This window comes from Caloenas nicobarica, chromosome 25 (assembly GCF_036013445.1).
Source record: "Caloenas nicobarica isolate bCalNic1 chromosome 25, bCalNic1.hap1, whole genome shotgun sequence".
NCBI lineage: Eukaryota > Metazoa > Chordata > Aves > Columbiformes > Columbidae > Caloenas > Caloenas nicobarica.
The window spans coordinates 426,253-444,656 of NC_088269.1; the positions used below are offsets into that span (position 1 = coordinate 426,253).

At 51.0% G+C, this 18,404-nt stretch overlaps 2 protein-coding genes across 2 annotated transcripts; one reads left to right on the forward strand and one right to left on the reverse strand.

Moving 5' to 3' along the window:
- Positions 1 to 2,166: 2,166 nt before the first annotated feature.
- Positions 2,167 to 5,127, forward strand: LOC135998336 (ciliary microtubule associated protein 1A-like). Its single transcript, XM_065651480.1, has 3 exons — positions 2,167 to 2,269; positions 3,128 to 3,229; positions 4,967 to 5,127. Exons 1-3 carry the CDS (start codon positions 2,218 to 2,220, stop codon positions 5,125 to 5,127), a joined length of 315 nt encoding a protein of 104 aa, XP_065507552.1. The 5' UTR covers positions 2,167 to 2,217.
- Positions 5,128 to 17,456: 12,329 nt separating this feature from the next.
- LOC135998571 (olfactory receptor 6E1-like) lies at positions 17,457 to 18,404 on the reverse strand. Its single transcript, XM_065651809.1, has one exon. It carries the CDS (start codon positions 18,402 to 18,404, stop codon positions 17,457 to 17,459), a length of 948 nt encoding a protein of 315 aa, XP_065507881.1.

Genomic DNA, 18,404 nt, shown 5'->3' on the forward strand with positions numbered 1-18,404 from the left:
GGAGGTGCTGTGTTTTGAAAGGAGTTGAACCCCATGTTTTCTCTACCCCAAATGCCTTTTATTCAGGTGAACGAGTCACTGACATGTTTTGGGTCAATGAGAAATCTGATTTTGGAGAAGCCTGTAACCCCCGGGTGTGGTCCATCCCAGATGTGTCCGTCCCACATGTGGATGCCGGTCAGTGGGATGCCCCGTGACAGACCACCGTGCCAGCCCAGCTCCTGGGACCTGGTTCCACACACAGTCACGTGTGTGCACACACAGCCTCCTGCACACATGCACACAGGTATACACACACACCCACACAGGCGCACACACCGGTGCACGTACACATCCACGTACACACACACGTGTCCACATACACACGCATGTTCACACACACCCACACGTGTATACAGATGCAGCCACACACACATCTGCGTGCACCAGATGTGTATGCACATGCATGTCTACACACACACAGGTGCACATACACGCTCACATACCTGCAGACGTGCACACACACGCACACCTGTGCAGACAGTCTCATAGAATCACAGAAGCCCAGGCTGGAAGGGACAAGGATCACCTGGTCCAACCTTTCCTGGCACAAGCCCGGTCTAGACAAGCTGGCCCAGCATCCCGTCCACCTGAATCTTTAAAGTGTCCAATTTTGGGGAATTCACCACTTCCCTGGGGAGATTATTCCAATGGCTGATGGCTCTCCTGGTGAAAAATTTCCTTCTTGTGTCCAGTCCGGATCTCCCCAGGAGTAGCTTGTGCCCATCAGCCCTTGTCTTTTCCCTGGGACTCCTTGTACAAAGGGCGTGTCCATCTTTGTAGCCACCCTGCAAACACTGGAACATGGTGCTGAGCTCTCCCTGAGCCGCCTTTTCTCCAGGCTGAACAAGCCCGGTTCTCTCAGCCTTTGCTCGTATGGCGGCTGCCCAGTCCTTTGATCATCTCTGTGGCCCTTCTCTGGACCCTCTCCAGCCTGTCCACATTTGGTTTGGCTGAAAGCGACTTAATTTTCTTCATGCAGTTATATAATTATTACTGCAGTAACCTGAGGGTATGAGGGAAAGAATTATTTCGGGAGGACAGGACACTTCTTATAGCCGTCACGTGTTTTGCAACACGGTGTTTGTGGGTCCCCGCCAAGACGATCACAGAGGTGGTGGCTGAGGTTCTGTGATGGAAATGCTTTTGTTCTGGTATTGAAGCCCAAATCGCCTCTAACAGTCTTAGAGCAGTGAATCTGGAAGTGTTGGTTTGCCTCAGCAGGCAAAGCCTCTGCTCCCCAGCGGAGCTCTGTGACCACTGTGTCACTTGTCAACACCGTCACTGAGTGCAAGCACAGCGTAAAAACCAGGTGGTTTTGGAAAGCTCCCCTGCTCTCTGCTGACGTTCCAGATGTGTGTCACGTGCACCCTGAAAATACACATTGAGGCAGGAAAGCAGATCTCAGGAAGGTCTGGCCCTGCAGGCTGGACATTCCCAGCCCTGGATCAGCCAGGTGATGCAATAGCACAGCCTCCCGATGTCATAGTGCGTTTCCATGACACTCCCAGGCTGTCCCCAGGGTCCCCTGGCCGCTGACACCACAACCTTTCTTGCCAGATCTCTGGCTGCCCTCACTGCTCGCCACGCTCTGTGCCACAGAGACGAAGCAGATGCAGACATCGTCATCCTCATCTCTTTCGACGGCCACGGCTGAGACAGGTGGAGTCCTGAGACTGCTCCTTCCCTGCCCTAGTTCAGCATCAGGGGTGAGCTCCGTTGTGCCTGAGGGGATTTGCATCCCCAGGCCTTGAGCGAATCCAGTGATGAGGAATCCACAACTGCTCTGGGCAACCTGTTCCAGGGTCTCACCAACCTCATAGTAAAAAATGTTCTTTATCAAGAGCATTGGTATTCCCTGGTGAGACAGGACTCACATGGTACAGGACCAGGATGTCACCAATGGGTGACTGAGATGGCTTAGAGAACCCCTGTCAAAGATAGTAGCAAAAGTGGTTTTAATATGATGTTGTAAAAGCGTGAGTTAACCAAGTTCGATGCAAGGCTCAATCTATTACTGTACGGCACAATCATTTGAAGAGTGATTGAAAACTCCTAAGGCACAGGTCAAAGTACCAAGATGCTCTTCTGCTCTTTCCTCAGGCTTTATCAGCATCTCACAGCATGGATGGAGCCCAGGTGGGGACTTGGAGACCTCATGGCCCATTGGTCCCCATCATGGCCCAGTTCACCAGCCCTGGACCCAAATACTCAGTCCGAGGAACAACAGGTAAAACAAGGATCCGAGTGGTGTGTTGAGCACACCCATGGTAAAATCAGCTACAAACCCGTTTCCCTTTTTCCCCCTCCTCACAGAAGCCCCCTGCTCCTAAAACCTTCCCACGCAAACCCAGTACATGTGAGGTTTGTTTGTTTGTTAGTTTTTATTTCTCCATGATTATCACTGGAACCAGACTGTCAAGAGGTCCCGTTTCTTTTTAAGATAATTCAGCAATGCAGTTGTAGAAGCATTTATACTTAGAGATTTACTGTTTGTTACTACAAGGCACAGTACAGCTCACCTTTATTACTCTTGGAGGAAAAAGGACGGGAATTTTGTGAGCTCGGCAGCTCAGTCTCCTGCAGCTTCAAAGGAGCTTTGAACGCAGTGGCCTGCAGGTGGCCTTTCACATGCTGTTCTTCATAGGTTACCTGAACCACAACCCCTCAAAGCCCCCACTTACCCCTGTCAAGGGGCAGAACCTCCTGCAGAAGGCAGCTGCTCGCCAGGTCCTCGATATTGCGTGGAGCTTCCATGGCCAGGAATGGGGAGTACGTGGCTCCAGCCTCTCCCATGGGTGGACTTCCCGAGATAAACACCGAGCTCATGCCTGGGCCAAGTGAGTAACATTTGCCCAGCTGTTTGTTCAGACAAGACAAGGATGTTTTCACCTTTCCCTGCGACAGTGGCACAAAAGTTAGATGGGTGCAAAAGGCTCAGCTCACCCCTTCAATGAGCTGTGGATGTTTTCCAGCAGCCGGCACTTCTGCAGCTGTTAAGGAGAGCAGCCTGTGTTGAAATTGCCTCCTTGGCTTGAGAGAAAAGGCCACAACTTCACTGCTTTTGTGCTGTTGTCCTCTGCCCTAGGCGATTACTGCCCTGAGAAGTCCAACAGTCACGTCCTTAAGTGCCCTCCTGTGCAGTCCATGTCCTTCCGGCACAGGGGCATCAAAACCGACCTCCCTCCAGGTAAGTGATGCAGGGAGACGCCTACCCTTGCGTAGCGTATGAGGCACGGACTCTCAGTGAGGTGCGATGAGAGACATTTATGACAAATTCAGGCTTGTATTTAGACTTGCTAGGATGCTTGCTCAGGCATTGCTGATTTGCTAAGTTAGGCATTACATAAGCGATACATTTTGCGTTCCTACCAAAGTTGCTACCAGAAAAGCATTTCTTGATCTATCACAAGTTACCCCAAGTCCTTGATGTATCAGTCCTGTATCAATCCCTCTGGTCTTAATGTATCAATCAGTACAGTCCTTGCTTCTTGTTTTTCCACCAACGCTTGTTCCCCCACCGTTGACTCTTGTAGTTTCTCACAGGCCCAGTGTCAGAACACTGCCACACCCTTGCAGCTCAAGCATCCTCTACTGACAATCTGCTGCTCAGATTGTTAACCATGGCCAGTTCAAAGCCTCCACTGCAGGACACAGCTGTTTCCTGACAAGCTTCCTGCATGTGCAGTAGAAGGCAGTGGGGAGTGCTCCTGGTTGGCTGCAGCTGCTTTGGCAGGTGCTTGTGCTCATGTCTCAGCCCCAAGGTCTGATCTGTGCCTTTCCCCCCACCCAAGCTGTGCTGCTGGCTCTGAGGAAATAGGGGTACAGAGGGCGGATGGTTTTACCAGAGCTGTGAAGTTCCAGTGAACCCCTCAGGGATTTTTTCTCCCTGGTTCTTGCAGTTTCAGCCCAAACTCACCTCATCCCACAGAAGCATTGACAGCTCAGTTTCGGAGCTGCCAACAGTGCCCCAGCGTGGCTGAAGGTGGAAGGATTGGGAAAGGGGGCAGACATCCTTCCTGCTCCTCTGAGCAGCTGTCACAGAGGCACCTCAAAGTCAGTTTTAGGCGGACAACAAGTTCAAACCAGACTTTATTCTGGCCGGAAAAGTGTAGCAAATACACCAAATAGAAACAGGGTTTATACAATTAGTTAGCACTGCAACAACATAAAATACAGGTTCAGATATCAGTTGAGGGGATTGTTGGGCTACAACAACATAAGAATAATGAAGATGCACAACGTGCACGCATTCAGTCACAAGAAACAAAACCAGAGGCCTCTGACTCCAGGGAACCCACAAGAAATAATCACTCGCCTGGGTTAGGCGAGGGCTCTCACTTGCCTGGTTAGACAAGGACTCATTCAAGGATCTATCCAGTAAATAACCACTCACCAAACGAGGAGCTGAGGCACTCTCAATCCCAGGAGGTCTCCTTAGACAGCATCCCAGTCTAAGGAAAGGGCTTCAGTTCACAGACCCGCAGCTCCGAGAAGACCACTCAAAGGGGTCTTCTGTGGGAACCCCGTTTTATAGTGTGGTCAGATGTGGCTGTGGGCATTACAACATGGTCCAGAAGCTTTGCAGCTACTCTGGGCACCTCCTTTGTTGAGGACCCTGTCAACCGACTCAGGGTCCCGTTAAGAACCCGGTCAATTGACTGAGGGTCCCACCCTTCCTGCCCCCCCAGCTGGTGGAGGTGAAGTGACCCTGCCCAGGGCAGGGGAGGATGTGACTGACAGCACCTTGGTACCACTCTGGTGCGTATGCGGGGACAGGCACAGTGGGGCACAGAAGGTGCTAAAGAGCCATCAACTGCCCCAGTGAAGGCTCCAGATCTCCGGGGGACGTGCAGCTGCCACAGCAGCCTTTGCAGGGTGCCTGTCTCTGCCCCAGAGGTTTCTTCTCTTCCCATTCCTCTTGCAGGTCCAGGCACCTACACGTTGCCCAGGGTGCTGGGCCCCAGCACGGTGCACACAGCTGCCAGCCCGTGCGATTCCATGAGGTGGAAGAATCAGCAGAATCACTACGGTGCCGATTTCGCCACGGTGAGCTCTGCTTCTCCGCCTTTTTGTAACAGCAGCTGAAGCTGCTCTGCTCTCCTCATGGCAGAAGAGCTGCAAAGCCTGCAGGATCCTTTCTTAGCACATCCTTGGCTGCAGTAGGAGCAGAACCCAAGAGTGCCCGTGCCTTCTGTCAGGGCCACAGGATTCTCCTGCCATTCCAGCAGGAGACAGGAGTCTCTGCCTCCACCGCGGTCCCTTGCTTTCTAACAGTTACAGTGTTGCTGATGCATCAGCTCTCATGGGAATCTCCCTCCTGCTCTGGGATAAGCCTCATCTCTGCTCCTAGTCCTTGCGGGTTGAATTCACTTGGCTTGATTGTCATTGTGGAGAGCTGGCAATGGAGATGAAGGTGAAGGAGAAAAATCCTCAGAGCAATTCCTGAAACATATTTCTGGCAGAAAAACAAACGCCTTCTTTCAGGCATCTGCTCTGAGCGACTTAGGATCAGGATTTCACATCCAGTTGTCATAAAAACACACAGAGGAAAATGGCTGCCCACACCTCCACCAACTTGCAATAGAAGGGCTGTGGCATTTCCAAATCCTTTACATTCCTGCAGAATTTAAAAACCCTTGGGGAATACCCAGTGATGATCACAACCCCCTGGTGCTCTGCTGCTCTACACATGAACTCCCATCGCGCTCGAGATTGGTCCCTTGGCAACCTGGCAGTGTGAAGAGCTGGCGAGAACTGATGGGACCAGCTCCAGGGAATCTCTGCTAGGAGGTCACAGCGGCTGCAAGGCTGAGCTGTTGCAATGAAAAGTTGAAATCTGCCATCACAGATTCATAGAATCATTTTGGTTGGAAAGGACCCTCAAGATCATCAATTCCATCCATAGCCTAGGTCTGGCACTAACCCATATCCGTAAGAGCCTCATCTGTATGTCTTTTAAACCCCTCCAGAGATGGTGACTCCCCCACTTCCCTGGGCAGCCTCTTCCAATGCCTGACAACCCTTTCTGTGAATAATTTTTTTCCTAATATCCAATCTAAACCTCCCCTGGTGCAACTTGAGGCCTTTTCCTCTTGTCCTATAACTTGCTACCTGGGAGAAGAGACGAACACCCTCCATGCTCCAACCTCCTTTCAGGCAGTTCAGGGAGCGATAAGGTCTCCCCGCAGCCTCCTGTTCTCCAGGCTGAACAGCCCCAGGTCCCTCAGCCGCTCCCATCACACTTGTGCTCCAGGGTCTTCAGCAGCTCCATTGCCCTTCTCTGAACTCTCTCTAGCACCTCAAGGTCTTTCCTATAGTGAGGGGCCCAAAACTGACCCCAGGGCTCAAGGTTTGGCTTCACCGGTGCCCAGCACAGGGGGATGATCACTGCCCTGGTCCTGCTGCCCACTCTATTCCTGATACAAGCCAGGATGCTGGTGGCCTTTTTTCCACCTGGGCACACCCTGGCTCATATTCAGCTGCTGTCAATCAACACCCCCAGGTCCTTTTCTGCTGGGCAGCTTTCCAGCTGCTCTTCCCCAAGCCTGTAGCGCTGCCTGGGGTTGTTGCGACCCAAGTGCAGGACCCTGCGATTGGCCTTGTTGAACCTCAGACAACTGGCCTCAGCCCAACCATCCAGCCAGTCCAGATCCCTTTTTAGAGCCTTCCTACCGTCCAGCAGATCAACGCTCACACCCAGCATGGTGTCATCTGCAAACATATTGAGGGTGCACTCAATCCCCTCATCCAGATCATTGATAAAGAGATTAAACAGAACTGGCCTCAATATTGAGCCCTGGGGACACCACTTGTGTCCGGCCACCGACTGGATTTGGCTCCGTTCACCACAACTCTTTGGGCCCAGCCCTCCAGCCAGTTCTTTATCCATCGCCGGTACACCATCCAGGCCATGAGCTGCAGCTTCTCTAGGAGATGCTGTGGGATATGGTGTCAAAGGTTTTACTGAAGTCCAAGTACACAGCATCCTCAGCCTCTCCCTCATCGAGTAAGCAGGTCACCTTGTCACAGGAGATCAGGTTGGTCAAGCAGGACCTGCCTTTCATAAACCCATGCTGACTGGGCCTGATCGCTTGGTTGTCCTGTGTGTGCCATGTGATGTCACTCAGAATGGTCTGTTCCATGACCTTCCCTGGCACCGAGGGCAGATTGACAGGCCTGTAATTCACTGGATCCTCCTTCTGACCCTTCTTGTAGACGGGCATCACATTCACCAACTTCCAGTCAACTGGGACCTCCTTGGTTAGCCAGGCTTGCTGATACACAATTGAAAGTGGCTTAGTGATCACGTCTGCAGTCTCCCTCAGCAGCCTTGGATGGATCCCATCTGCCCCCATAGACTTGTGTGTGTCTAAGTGGTGTAACAGGTCACCAACCATTTCCCCTCGGATTATTGGACTACATTCTGCTCCCTGTCCCTGTTTTCTGGCTCAGGGGGAAGTGTACCTGGAGCACAACTGGTTTGACTGTAAAAGACTGAGGCAAAGAAGGCATTCCACTTCTTTCCAGCTATATCATTTCACCTGTCAAAACTAGAGTTAGGTCCAGAAATCACCGTTTCATTGTCCCATCATTAGTCAGGACACCCAGGGAGGGTCAGGAATGGATCTCCTTTAGTTCTGCCAAGGGAAGGCATCCAACTGAGTAAATTGGGGCATCTCACTGTGGGTTTGTACTCAGAATCACAGAATGGTTTCAGTTGGAAGGGACCTCTGGAGATCATCTAATCCAACCCACCTGCTAAAGTAGGATCATCTAGAGTGGATTTCACAGGAAGTGTCCAAGTGGGTTTGAATGTCTCTAGAGAAGGAGACTCCAGAACCTCTCTGGGCAGCCTGCTCCATTGTCTGTCACCCTCAAAGCAGAGAAATTTTTCCTCATATTCAGATGGAACCTCCTGTGTTTCAGTGCCTGTTGCCTGTCATCCTGTCGTTGGGCATCACTGAAATGAGTCTGGTCCCATGCTCTTGACATCCATCCTTAAGATATTTATAAACATTGATGAGATCATCTCTCAGCCTTCTCCACACTGAACAGACCCAGCTCTCTCAGTCCCTTCACATAAGAAAGGCACTCTAGTATTAGTATATTAGTAGTAGTAGTTTATTATTACATTGTTGTCTTATTAAACTGTTTTTTCTCAACCCACAAGTTTGTCCCTTCCCTTTCACTTCTCTCCCCTGTCCCCCTTTGGAGGGGTGGAGGAAGTATGTGACCAACTATCATGGTCTTAGTTGCTGGCTGGGGTAAAAGCATGGCAGGGAAGAATAGTAGTAGCTCGGGAAATCTTGAAAATCACTTTCCAAGATGCTGACACTCTTTTTGGTGGTGGGAAACAGCATGAGAAAGGAAAGCCATAAAAAACTGCAGCTCTGGAGGTCCAGAGTGGAGCTGAGGATAAAGAAATGTCATTGTGAGCATAGTGCTGTGGTCATTCAGAGGAGTCTGGATCAGCCATGGCTTTGTGTTTCAAGGAGCAGCTGGGGAGGATGGAGAGACAGCAGCACAGGAGGGGAAATACTGGGGTGAGAACAAGGTGGGGAAGCACATGGAGTGTCTGCAGCCTGCGGGGAAACAGCCACAGGCCTGGGACAGTGTAGAACGGCCTGTGGTGGAGATGGCCAAGGGTGAGGCTGAATGTCCCTGGACGGCCCAAGGTCTTTGTCCCCTTGGCTATGGCTGATGTCCCTGCCACTGAGGCCTAAGAGAAGACTCATCATTGTCATGGCCATGGGGCCTCATTGCTCCTTGCGCCTCCCCAAGAGAGGTTGGGAGGTGTCACACCATTGTCCTTCACTTGTCATCACACTCCCCACATCCCCAGGAAGAGCCCTGAGACACACGTGAGGGACAGGATCTCCCTTTGTAGGGGCAGGAGTTCAAGGTTTGACCATCCTCCTTCATCAAACAAACCAAGGGTTTTCTCAGCATCAGAGCTGCTGCACTTTGCCTTTGCCTGATGTAATCACAGTCTCCAATTATCTGCTCCAACGAGTCCTTGGGGAGGCTTTGTCAGTAATGGCCTCAGTGGGACCCATTAATGCTTCAAGTAACTTTGGAGTTTGCTTCTGACTTGGACTTCTTGAGGAGATTCTTCAGTCTACTCTTGGTATCTGAGGTTCATGGACTCAGCACCAAATACGCCATGGGGCTCATTAAAATACAAAAAGCCCTAATGAGCCATGTCTTTTCCTGTCATTTTCTTCAAGTCTTCAAGACTTGTACAACTAATTGGAGAGGTTTCAGTGGGTTACTTCGTGATGAAGATTTCAAAGAAGATTTCATAAGGGAGGGTTTTTTCTTTCAGTGGTACTTTCTATCATTCTTGATTTCATAGAAGAAGTGACAGCAGCATTCTACACTGGGCATTGATCCAGAAGGTCACCTGAATACACCGGGACAGGCAGGAGAAGCTGTCCCTTAAGGTCGGACACTGTATGGACAACCTTGCTCCTCATCCCTCCCCCCCCAGTCTGCCAGTTCCCTCCTTGGCCACGTGGGACTTGCATCACTTTTCCTCACATCAGACTTCTCCACTGAGGGCTGCAGGTGGATGGTGCAGCTCCTCTGCACCAGCTCCCACCTGCTCGCCTTAGAGACCTGGCTGCACTCAGGCACAGAAAGGTTTCTCTTCAATGCCAACAAGTAAACACAACACAATTTAATAGAGTAAAACACTTTCCACAACTGTCTAAGCTGGATCTGATGAGGTCCACCATCCACAAGGGATGTCCACACAAGAATTGTTTTAGGCAGAGTTAGGAAAGGATAGATATAAACACAAATAATGTGCTGACTGCCATGTTAATTAGAGCTCTGAAGGATGGGGCAAGTTTGTAACTCCCTGAAGCTCAAAGCAGAAACCAAACAGTTGAGAGGCAACTGAATGACCAAAGAGGAAGCGGAGGAGAAAACCTGAGAGTGCTGGGAAGGGTGTGTGTGCAGACAGTCTGCTGAAATTTTTCCTTTGGCATGGACCTTGAATCAGGAGTGTTGGAAACTCCTGAATGACAAGGGAGATGAAATAATAGAGTGTTGGTAATAGAAGTACAGGGGAAGACCGATGTTCTCCTCCCCTTAGTACGCTTCCCGGTAATTCACTTTTTGACATTTTTTTTTTATATGTAAAAAAGTAATACGTAAAAAGCTTATCCGTGTAGCTGAAGACATGTGTGTCATATCCATTTCTATTTCTGGAAAACACTTTCCTTTTTGAAGAAAAAAAAACCTCTCAAAGATTTTTTTTTAAAAAAAAAGTATGTTGACATCTTTCTTTGCTTTGAATCTTTGTCTTCAGTTCTTATTTTAATTTTCATTGACATCAGCCGACATCTGATGGGCCTACAGGCATTAAGCCAAGATCATTTTATGTCTTGTATAGCGCCCCATGCCCTCTAAACCCTCCCTGCCAAGGACTCTTCACACTTTGCCCAGAGCGAGTCACACTGAGGCGTTGACTGGTTCACTGGTTGAGATGTTGGTTTAGATGGTCACCTACAGCACAGGTGGATTCATGGCCCATAATCATCTGCACTGACCAGTTAGAAGCAGAGCCCAACATCACAATGGGATCACATGAGAAGTGAGGTTGAAGGGCCCTCGGGAGTCTGCAGTCCAACCTGTCACAAACTGGGTCACACCAAGGTGTTCAAGCCCTGATTCAATCAGAGATTGAAAACCTGCAAGGACAGAGGCTGCTCAGCCTCTCTGGGTGACCCGAGGCAGCACTTGGCTGAGCTCCTAGGGCAAGGGTGTCAAACTCATTTACACCGGGACTACATCAGCCTCACGGTTGCCTTCAAAGAGCCAACTGTAATTTTAAGACTCTATAAATGTAGGAATAGTTGTATATATACAGTCCTAAAATTACATTCGTCCCTTTCAAGGCAACCGTGAGGCAGATGTGGCCCCCGGTGAAAGTGAATTTGACACCCCCGTTCTAGGGAAAAAACTTTTCCTTATGTCCTGGCTGAACCTCACCTCTTTCACCTTCCACCCATTGTTTTTTGTCCTTCTGCAATGCGCTAGAGTGAAGAGCCTGGCTCTGCATTCTCCATCACCTCCTCGTTGGCACTGGCAGGCTGTGATGAGGTCCCTGTCAGCCTTCCCTTCTCTGGCATGGACAAGCCCGGCTCCCTCAGCCTCTCCCCACAGGCAAAGTGCTCCAGTCTCTGGCTGTCCTCAGGGCCCTTTGCTCAACCCACTCCAGCTTGCCAATATCTTTCCTGAATTGGGATCTGAGATCTGGATGGAGTATTCCAGAGAATCCCTTCCCTCCATCTCCTGGCCGTGCTCCTGGTGGCACAGCCCAGGGTGCTCCTGGCCTCCCTTGCACCAGGGCACACGCTGCCTCCTGCCCAGCTCCCTGCCCACCCAGACCTTTCCCACAGAGCTGCTCGCAGCCAGGCAGCCCCAGCCTGTGCCATTGCCAGGGTGAGCCCCCTGCAGGGGCAGACACTGCTGTTTGTCCTACTGGGGCTTCCTGAGGTTCCTGCCAAGATGTGCTCTCCTCCTTGAACCCCTTCACTGAGCACAGAGGCCTGGGTGGGTGTTCCAGTAAAGCCCCAGGCACAGAAGATGTTGAGTCCCTCAGTACCAGCATCACTCTCTGCTGTTATTAAATTTCCCTCCCCACCCAGTAACAGCCCCGCATTTCCCTTGTTCTGCCTTGGTCTCTGATGCAGTGGTCTCTTTTCTTGCAGCCACCAACTCCAGGTGAGCTTTGCCCTTCCCAAAGTCATCCCTGCACAGCAAAGGTGATGCACATGAACTCCTTGTCTGTACTTGTCCTTGCTGTCACCCCTGGCAGCTGCTTTGTGGCCCCTGTCTGCACCCTGTGCTGTGACAGCCCAGCCCTGCTGCCCCACACATGGTCCCACAGCCCCACGGTGCAGGCACAGCACAGGACAGGGTGCATTTGGGGTGGGGAACTGTCTCCCAGTGTGATGCCCACATAGTCCTTGGTGCTTTCTCACCCCATGGCCTTCCTGTGTGGCAGCCTCTCCAAGCTCCTGGAGAGGCCGTGCCAGCTGTGGGGTTCACAGACAGCCCTGCTCCAGGGTCTGCCAGGGTGTGGGCCAGGAGAGAGGCTGGGCAGGGCTGGCCATTCCCTGAGACGGGCCCTGAGCGCAGCAGGAGGATGGAGATGGCCTCACAGGGAACCTCACCCGTAAACCTGGGCTGAGCAGCCAGTGCTGGAAATGGCCCATGAGAGGTGGCCAGTGGCTGGGGGGTGACGAAGGCCCTGGGCCACCTTCCTGGTCTGTCCATGCCACCAAGGTCACAGAGCAGCCTCCTCTCTCCTGCACCTGCATGATATTGATCCCTCCCACAAGCCCTGGCTCTGCACCGCAACCCCTGGTGTGAGTCTTCACGCTGCATGGCCATGCAGCACGAGATACAGGCTGATGTTTTTCTCTCCCAGGTACTTTCCAGCCCAGCCCAGCTCCCTGGAGTCTCTCCCACCTCCCCTGCCCTCTCTCCACCATCAACACCCTCTCCCCAGCAAAGCCCAGTCGGGGCTGGTCCCACACCAGTGCCCATTTCAGGTGCTCTGGGCAGTCACACCACAGCCTCTGCCCTTCTGAAGGGCACAGCAGCTCCTGGGGGTCAGAAAGCGGTCAGCCCTGGAGGTGGGTGAACACGCATGGCAAAAGGAAAAGGAGGCACCTGTGTCCTTTGCTCTCCTTTCCGGGATATCCTGAGGGGTCCTCAGCCCCTCCATGCCATCCCATCTCCCCAGACCAGCACAAAAGCCCTGGCCCTTGAGGTACTCCTTGGACAGTGCCCCATGCCCAGAGGAACCAAATGTCCAACAGAAGCTCCATCACCCAGTTCCTCCTCCTGGCGTTCACAGACACACGGGAGCTGCAGCTCTTGCACTTCTGGCTCTTCCTGGGCATCTACCTGGCTGCCCTCCTGGGCAACGGCCTCGTCATCACCACCATAGCCTGTGACCAGCACCTCCACACCCCCATGTACTTCTTCCTCCCCAACCTTTCCCTCCTTGACCTGGGCTCCATCTCCACCATTGTCCCCAAATCCATGGCCAGTTCCCTCTGGGACACCAGGGCCATCTCCTATGCAGGATGTGCTGCCCAGGTCTTTCTCTTTGCGATTTCAGCAGAGTGTGCCCTTTTCACCATCATGTCCTACAACCGCTACTTTGCCATCTGCAAACCGCTGCACTACGGGACCCTCCTGGGCAGCAGAGCTTGTGTCCACATGGCAGCAGCTGCCTGGGTCACTGAGTTTCTTAATGCTCTGCTGCACACGGCCAATACATTTTCACTGCCACTGTGCAAGGGCAATGCTGTGGACCTTCTGTGAAATCCCCCAGATCCTCAAGCTCTCCTGCTTCTCTTACTTCAGGGAAGCTGGGCTTATTGTGCTTAGTGTCTCTTTAGCATTTGGGTGTTTTGTGTTCATTGTGCTGTCCTATGTGCAGATCTTCAGGGCGGTGCTGAGGATCCCCTCTGAGCAGGGACAGCACAAAGCCTTTTCCACATGTGTCCCTCACCTGGCTGTGGTCTCCCTGTTTGTCAACACTGGTGTGTTTGCCTACCTGAAGCCCCTCTCCATTTCCTCACCAAGCCTGGACCTGGTGGTCTCTTTTCTGTACTCACTGGTACCTCCAGCAGTGAACCCCCTCATCTACAGCATGAGGAACCAGGAGCTGAAAGTGGCACTGAAGAAGGTGATTCAATCATTCTTCTGTCAGCAGCAATAAGTTACCCATGTCTCTTCAGAAGTGATTTCCAGTTCATCTCAGGAACCTCCTTTGTGTTGAGCATTTTATCTGTGATAGCCATGTTTGTCAAGGAATTTCTTCATCCGTGGCACTTCTCCAGAGGCATGAAGCCAGCCTCTCAGATTCAGAGGCCTGTTTACCTGTTTCTGAGACCACGACGTTCTGTGTCACATCTCTGTAATACAGAGTGATTCAAAAAGATGGACCCATTTTGAAATCACTGTATCTCTGAAATTGGGTCCATCTTTTTGAAACACCCCGTAAAAGGGGATTTCCTCACTTTCTGTATTTGGAGCTTGGGCTCTTCTTCCAAAGTTGTGGTCAGCCTGAATAAATTTCCCCCACAAGGCCATGCTGCTGTGCTTGGGTTTTTCATGTGCTCAGGGGAGGACATGAGGCAACACGTTATGTCATGGTGCTGGTTCGAGTGTTCATCTGTGGGTGCCCAGTGTTCCTGGAAATGGTGAAGGACCTTCAGTGATCTGCCTTGGACTGCCTTGCTGTGGTTTTCAGGCACCACAGCCTGCTCCCAGTGCTCTGTGCTTCAACAGGGGAATAAATGACCAACAGAAACCTATTTCTGCATTCCACAGCTCAGGGCTGGCGGCTCTGTCACTGCGGTAGCAGGAGCAGCATGAAGAGCTCCTGTGCCAGGAGTCTTGTGCTGGTGAGAGGGGCTGGCACAGGAGGGCTGCCAGCAATGGGTGTAAAGGATCTCTTGGAAACAAGAGCAGGGGACAAAGGGGGACTGTCCTGGGTTCCCTCATGCCATAGCTGGTCCCAGCCCTTGGGCTGATAGGGAGTCTGATCCTCCTCTCTGTCCCAATCCATCTATCTGACCATCCTACCACGCACCTGTGCATCCGTGCATCCATCCATCCATCCATCCATCCGTACATCCATACTGGTACTCTGTATGGGTGAGCTGCCCCATGATGTTTCTCATCCCAATGAGATCATATAATCATTTAGGTTGGAAGAGACCCTCAAGATCATCTTATCCAGCCATTAACCCAACTCTGGCACTAAAGCATGTCCCTAAGAACCTCATATATATGTCTTTTAAACACCTTCAGGGATGGTGACTCAACCAATACTTGGACAGCCTGTTCCAATGCCTGACAATCTATTCCGTGAAAAAATTTTTCCTAATATGCAAACTGAACCTTCCTGGGTGCAACTTGAGGCCATTTCCTCTTGTCCTATCACTTTCTACTTAGGAAAAGAGACCAACACCCTCTATGCTACAACCTCTTTTCAGGCAGTTGTAGACAGTGGTAAGGTCTCCCTTCAGCCTCCTGTTCTCCAGGCTACACAGTCCCAGTTCCCTCAACTGCTCCCTATCTGACTTGTTCTCCAGACCCCTCAACAGCTTTGTTGCCCTTCTCTGAACTCACTCCAGCATCTCAAGGTCTGTCTTGTAGTGTGGGGCCCAAAACCACACACAGGATTTGAGGTGCAGCCTCACCAGTTCCGAGAACAGGAGTATGATCACTTGCCTGGTCCTGCTGCCCAGACTATTGCTGTTGCACGCCAGGATGTTGCTGGCCTTCTTGGCCACCTGGGCACATGCTGACTCATGTTCAGATGGCTGTCAATCAATACGTCCAGGTCCTTTTCCATTGGGCAGATTTCCAGCCACTCTTCCTTGAGCCTGTAGCGTTGCATGGGGCTGTTGTGACCCAACTGCAGGAGCCGGCACTTGGCATGAAATTGAACAAGTCTAAGTGCTGGATCGTTCACCTGGGATAGAGTAACACTGAGTGCAAGTGTAGATTGGGAGAGAGTGGCTGGAGAGCAGCTCTGCAGAGAGGGATCTGGTGTGATGATGGTTGGCCACAGGGTCAATAGGAGCCAACACTGTCCCCCAGCAGCCAAGATGGTAAACCACATCCTGGGGTGCATCAAACACAGCATGGCCATGTGGTCAAAAGAGGTGACTATGCTGCTGTATTCAGTGTTGGTGCGGCCTCACCTTGAGGGCTGTGTGCGGTTCTGGGCCTCACATGTTATTACAACAAGGATGTGAAGGCCCTTGAATGCATCCAGAGCAGAGCAACAAAATTGGTGAAAGGGCTGGAAGGATTGTCCTCTGACGAGCAGCTGAGGACTCTGGGCTTCTCTAGTTTGGGGAAAAGGAGGCTGAGGAGTGACCTCATTGCTTTCTACAGCTTCCTGAGGAGGGGACATGGACAGAGAGGTGCTGAGATCTTCTCCCTGGTGTCCAGTGATAGGACATGTGGGAATGGTTCAAAGCTTGGCCAGGGGAGGTTTAGACTGGTTATTAGGAAACATCTCTTTATCAAGGCTGGTCAAAAACTGGAACAAGCTTCCTAGAGGGGTGGTCAATGCCCCAAGCCTGTCAGTGTTTAAGAGACACTTGGACAGTGCCCTTGGTACCATGATTTATCTTTTGGTCAGCCCTGAATGGGTCAGGTATTTGAACTAGATGATCATTGTAGGTCCCTTCCGACTGAACTCTTCTAGTCTAGTCTAGTCTAGTCTGTTTTACACATATACCTGTACAGGGTTGATCCTGGGCTCAAACACTCAGTCTGCTCAGTAGCCTCCCCAGGACACCGGCCTTGCCAGTTGCAGATACCAGGACCCATGAGCCCCCAGGGCTGCAGCCCCATTCCAGATACTGGTACAGACCCCCCCAGTCACACACATGCACACACAATCTTATGTCCAGTCACTCTGGTCTCTCAGTTGCTGGCACCAATGACATACGGGCTGTCTGACCCCTGGTCCTGCTCCAGTTGCTACACTTACACATTCACGCAAAGAAGAGATTTACTCACATAGCAAAGACTTAGAAATTAAGTTTAATGAGAAGACAGGACAGATTGCACTGGTTGGGGTCCTTCCCCAAACTTCCCATGATAAGTCCTGTGTAATCCAAAAACGTTCTTCCCCTGCATCTCCTAATGTGTCCTGCACCTCTAGGCAACAATCCCGTTAGTCTAAATGGTGATCCAGAGAGCTACTCTCAGGTAATCCACTTGATGGGCTTCACACCTGGACAACAAGGCTGATGGCTCTCCCAGGGCAGCCTTGGGACAAGATGTTTAGTCCTCAGGAGCCTGTAATTTGGTTTCCCACTTGCCAATGAGCCTCTGTGCTCTTCTTGGTTTTGGAGATGGGCTCGTCATGAGCTGGTGGCTCCCGAGTGATGGTGCTGGGAGCAGTCGGGGCAGGATATTAGCTGACTTACTCCTACTGCCATTGTTAGTGCCTTCTTTGTGTGTGCAGAGGAGCTTCTTATCACTTAACACAATCCAATGAGATAGGACAAGAGGAAATGGCCTCAAGTTGTGCCAGGGGAGGTTTAGATTGGATATTAGGAAAAAATTCTTCCTGGAAAGGGTTGTCGGGCATTGGAACAGGCTGCCCAGGGCAGTGGTGGAGTCACCATCCCTGGAGGGGTTTAAAAGGTGTTTAGACAAGGTTCTTAGGGACATGGGTTAGTGCTAGAGTTGGGTTATGGTTGTACTCGATGATCCTGAGGGTCTCTTCCAACTGAAAGGATTCTGTGATTCTATAAATCTCCTGAGGTATCTCTGGAGGTTACATACATATGCATTGGTATTATTTAACATATGATAGCAGATCACTGGAATTTCTGTCCAGAAATGCCTCATGATTAAGGGAAAAGCTGTGTTGTTATACAGGCAATGGCTTCATTCAGGGCCAGTATCACAGTCTTGTTTCTGAGACTGTAGATGAAGGGATTTAAGAATGGGTACAAGACGGTGTTCAGCAACGCTACAATTCTGCTGTTCTCCAAGGAAACATCTTTCGAAGGACACAGGTAGAGAGCAATGCAGCTCCCATATGCAATTCCCAAGGTGGTGAGATGGGAAGAACACGTAGAAAAAGCTTTTTTCCTCCCAGAGGCTGCTGGAAGATGTAGAATACAGAAAAGGATGCACAGGTAAAATGCCAGAGTTAAACATAAGGAACCCAGAATGACAAAGGATAAGAAAACAGAGTCTATTTTCCAAAGCAGGCTGGTGTCAGAGCAGGACAGTTTGAATAAGGGGGAGTTGTCACAGAAAAAGTGATGGATCTCATTTGAGCCACAGAAGGTCAGCTGGGAGAGGATGACCAGGCGGTAACTCAAGAATGCGAAGCCTGTGACCCAAGCAGCAACAACCAGGTGGATGCAGAGCTGAGGCTTCATGATGGCAGTATAATGCAAAGGTTGGCAGATGGCAACATAGCGGTCAAAGGACATGACAACAAGTAGAACACACTCTGTACAGCCCAGGGCAAAATAGAAATAGGATTGGGCAAAGCAGCTGCTTAGTGAGATTGTTCTCCTACCAGAACCCAGGATCACAACCAACTTGATGCTTGTGGAGGATGTAAACCAGATTTCCAGGAAGGCCAGATTGCCAATGAAAAAGTACATGGGGGTTTGAAGGCGGTGATCTGCATACACGAGGAAAATGATGGTAGCGTTCCCCATCACTGTTGTCAGGTATATGAGCAGAAAGATCAGGGAGAGTACGAGCTGTAGTCTTTGGTCAAGCCCTGAGAAACCCTCCAGGATGAACTCAGTAACTTCAGTTCTATTTTCTGGTCCCAT

What these genes read in the sequence shown, in the direction of transcription:
- LOC135998336 (XM_065651480.1), top strand. Translation starts at nt 2,218, where the DNA reads ATGGCCCAGTTCACCAGCCCTGGACCCAAATACTCAGTCCGAGGAACA. An exon ending in CTCAGTCCGAGGAACAACAG is followed by an intron (nt 2,270 to 3,127) that starts GTAAAACAAGGA and finishes CCTCTGCCCTAG; the next exon opens with GCGATTACTGCCCTGAGAAG. An exon ending in CAAAACCGACCTCCCTCCAG is followed by an intron (nt 3,230 to 4,966) that starts GTAAGTGATGCA and finishes TTCCTCTTGCAG; the next exon opens with GTCCAGGCACCTACACGTTG.
- LOC135998571 (XM_065651809.1), bottom strand. Translation starts at nt 18,404, where the DNA reads ATGGGACCAGAAAATAGAACTGAAGTTACTGAGTTCATCCTGGAGGGT.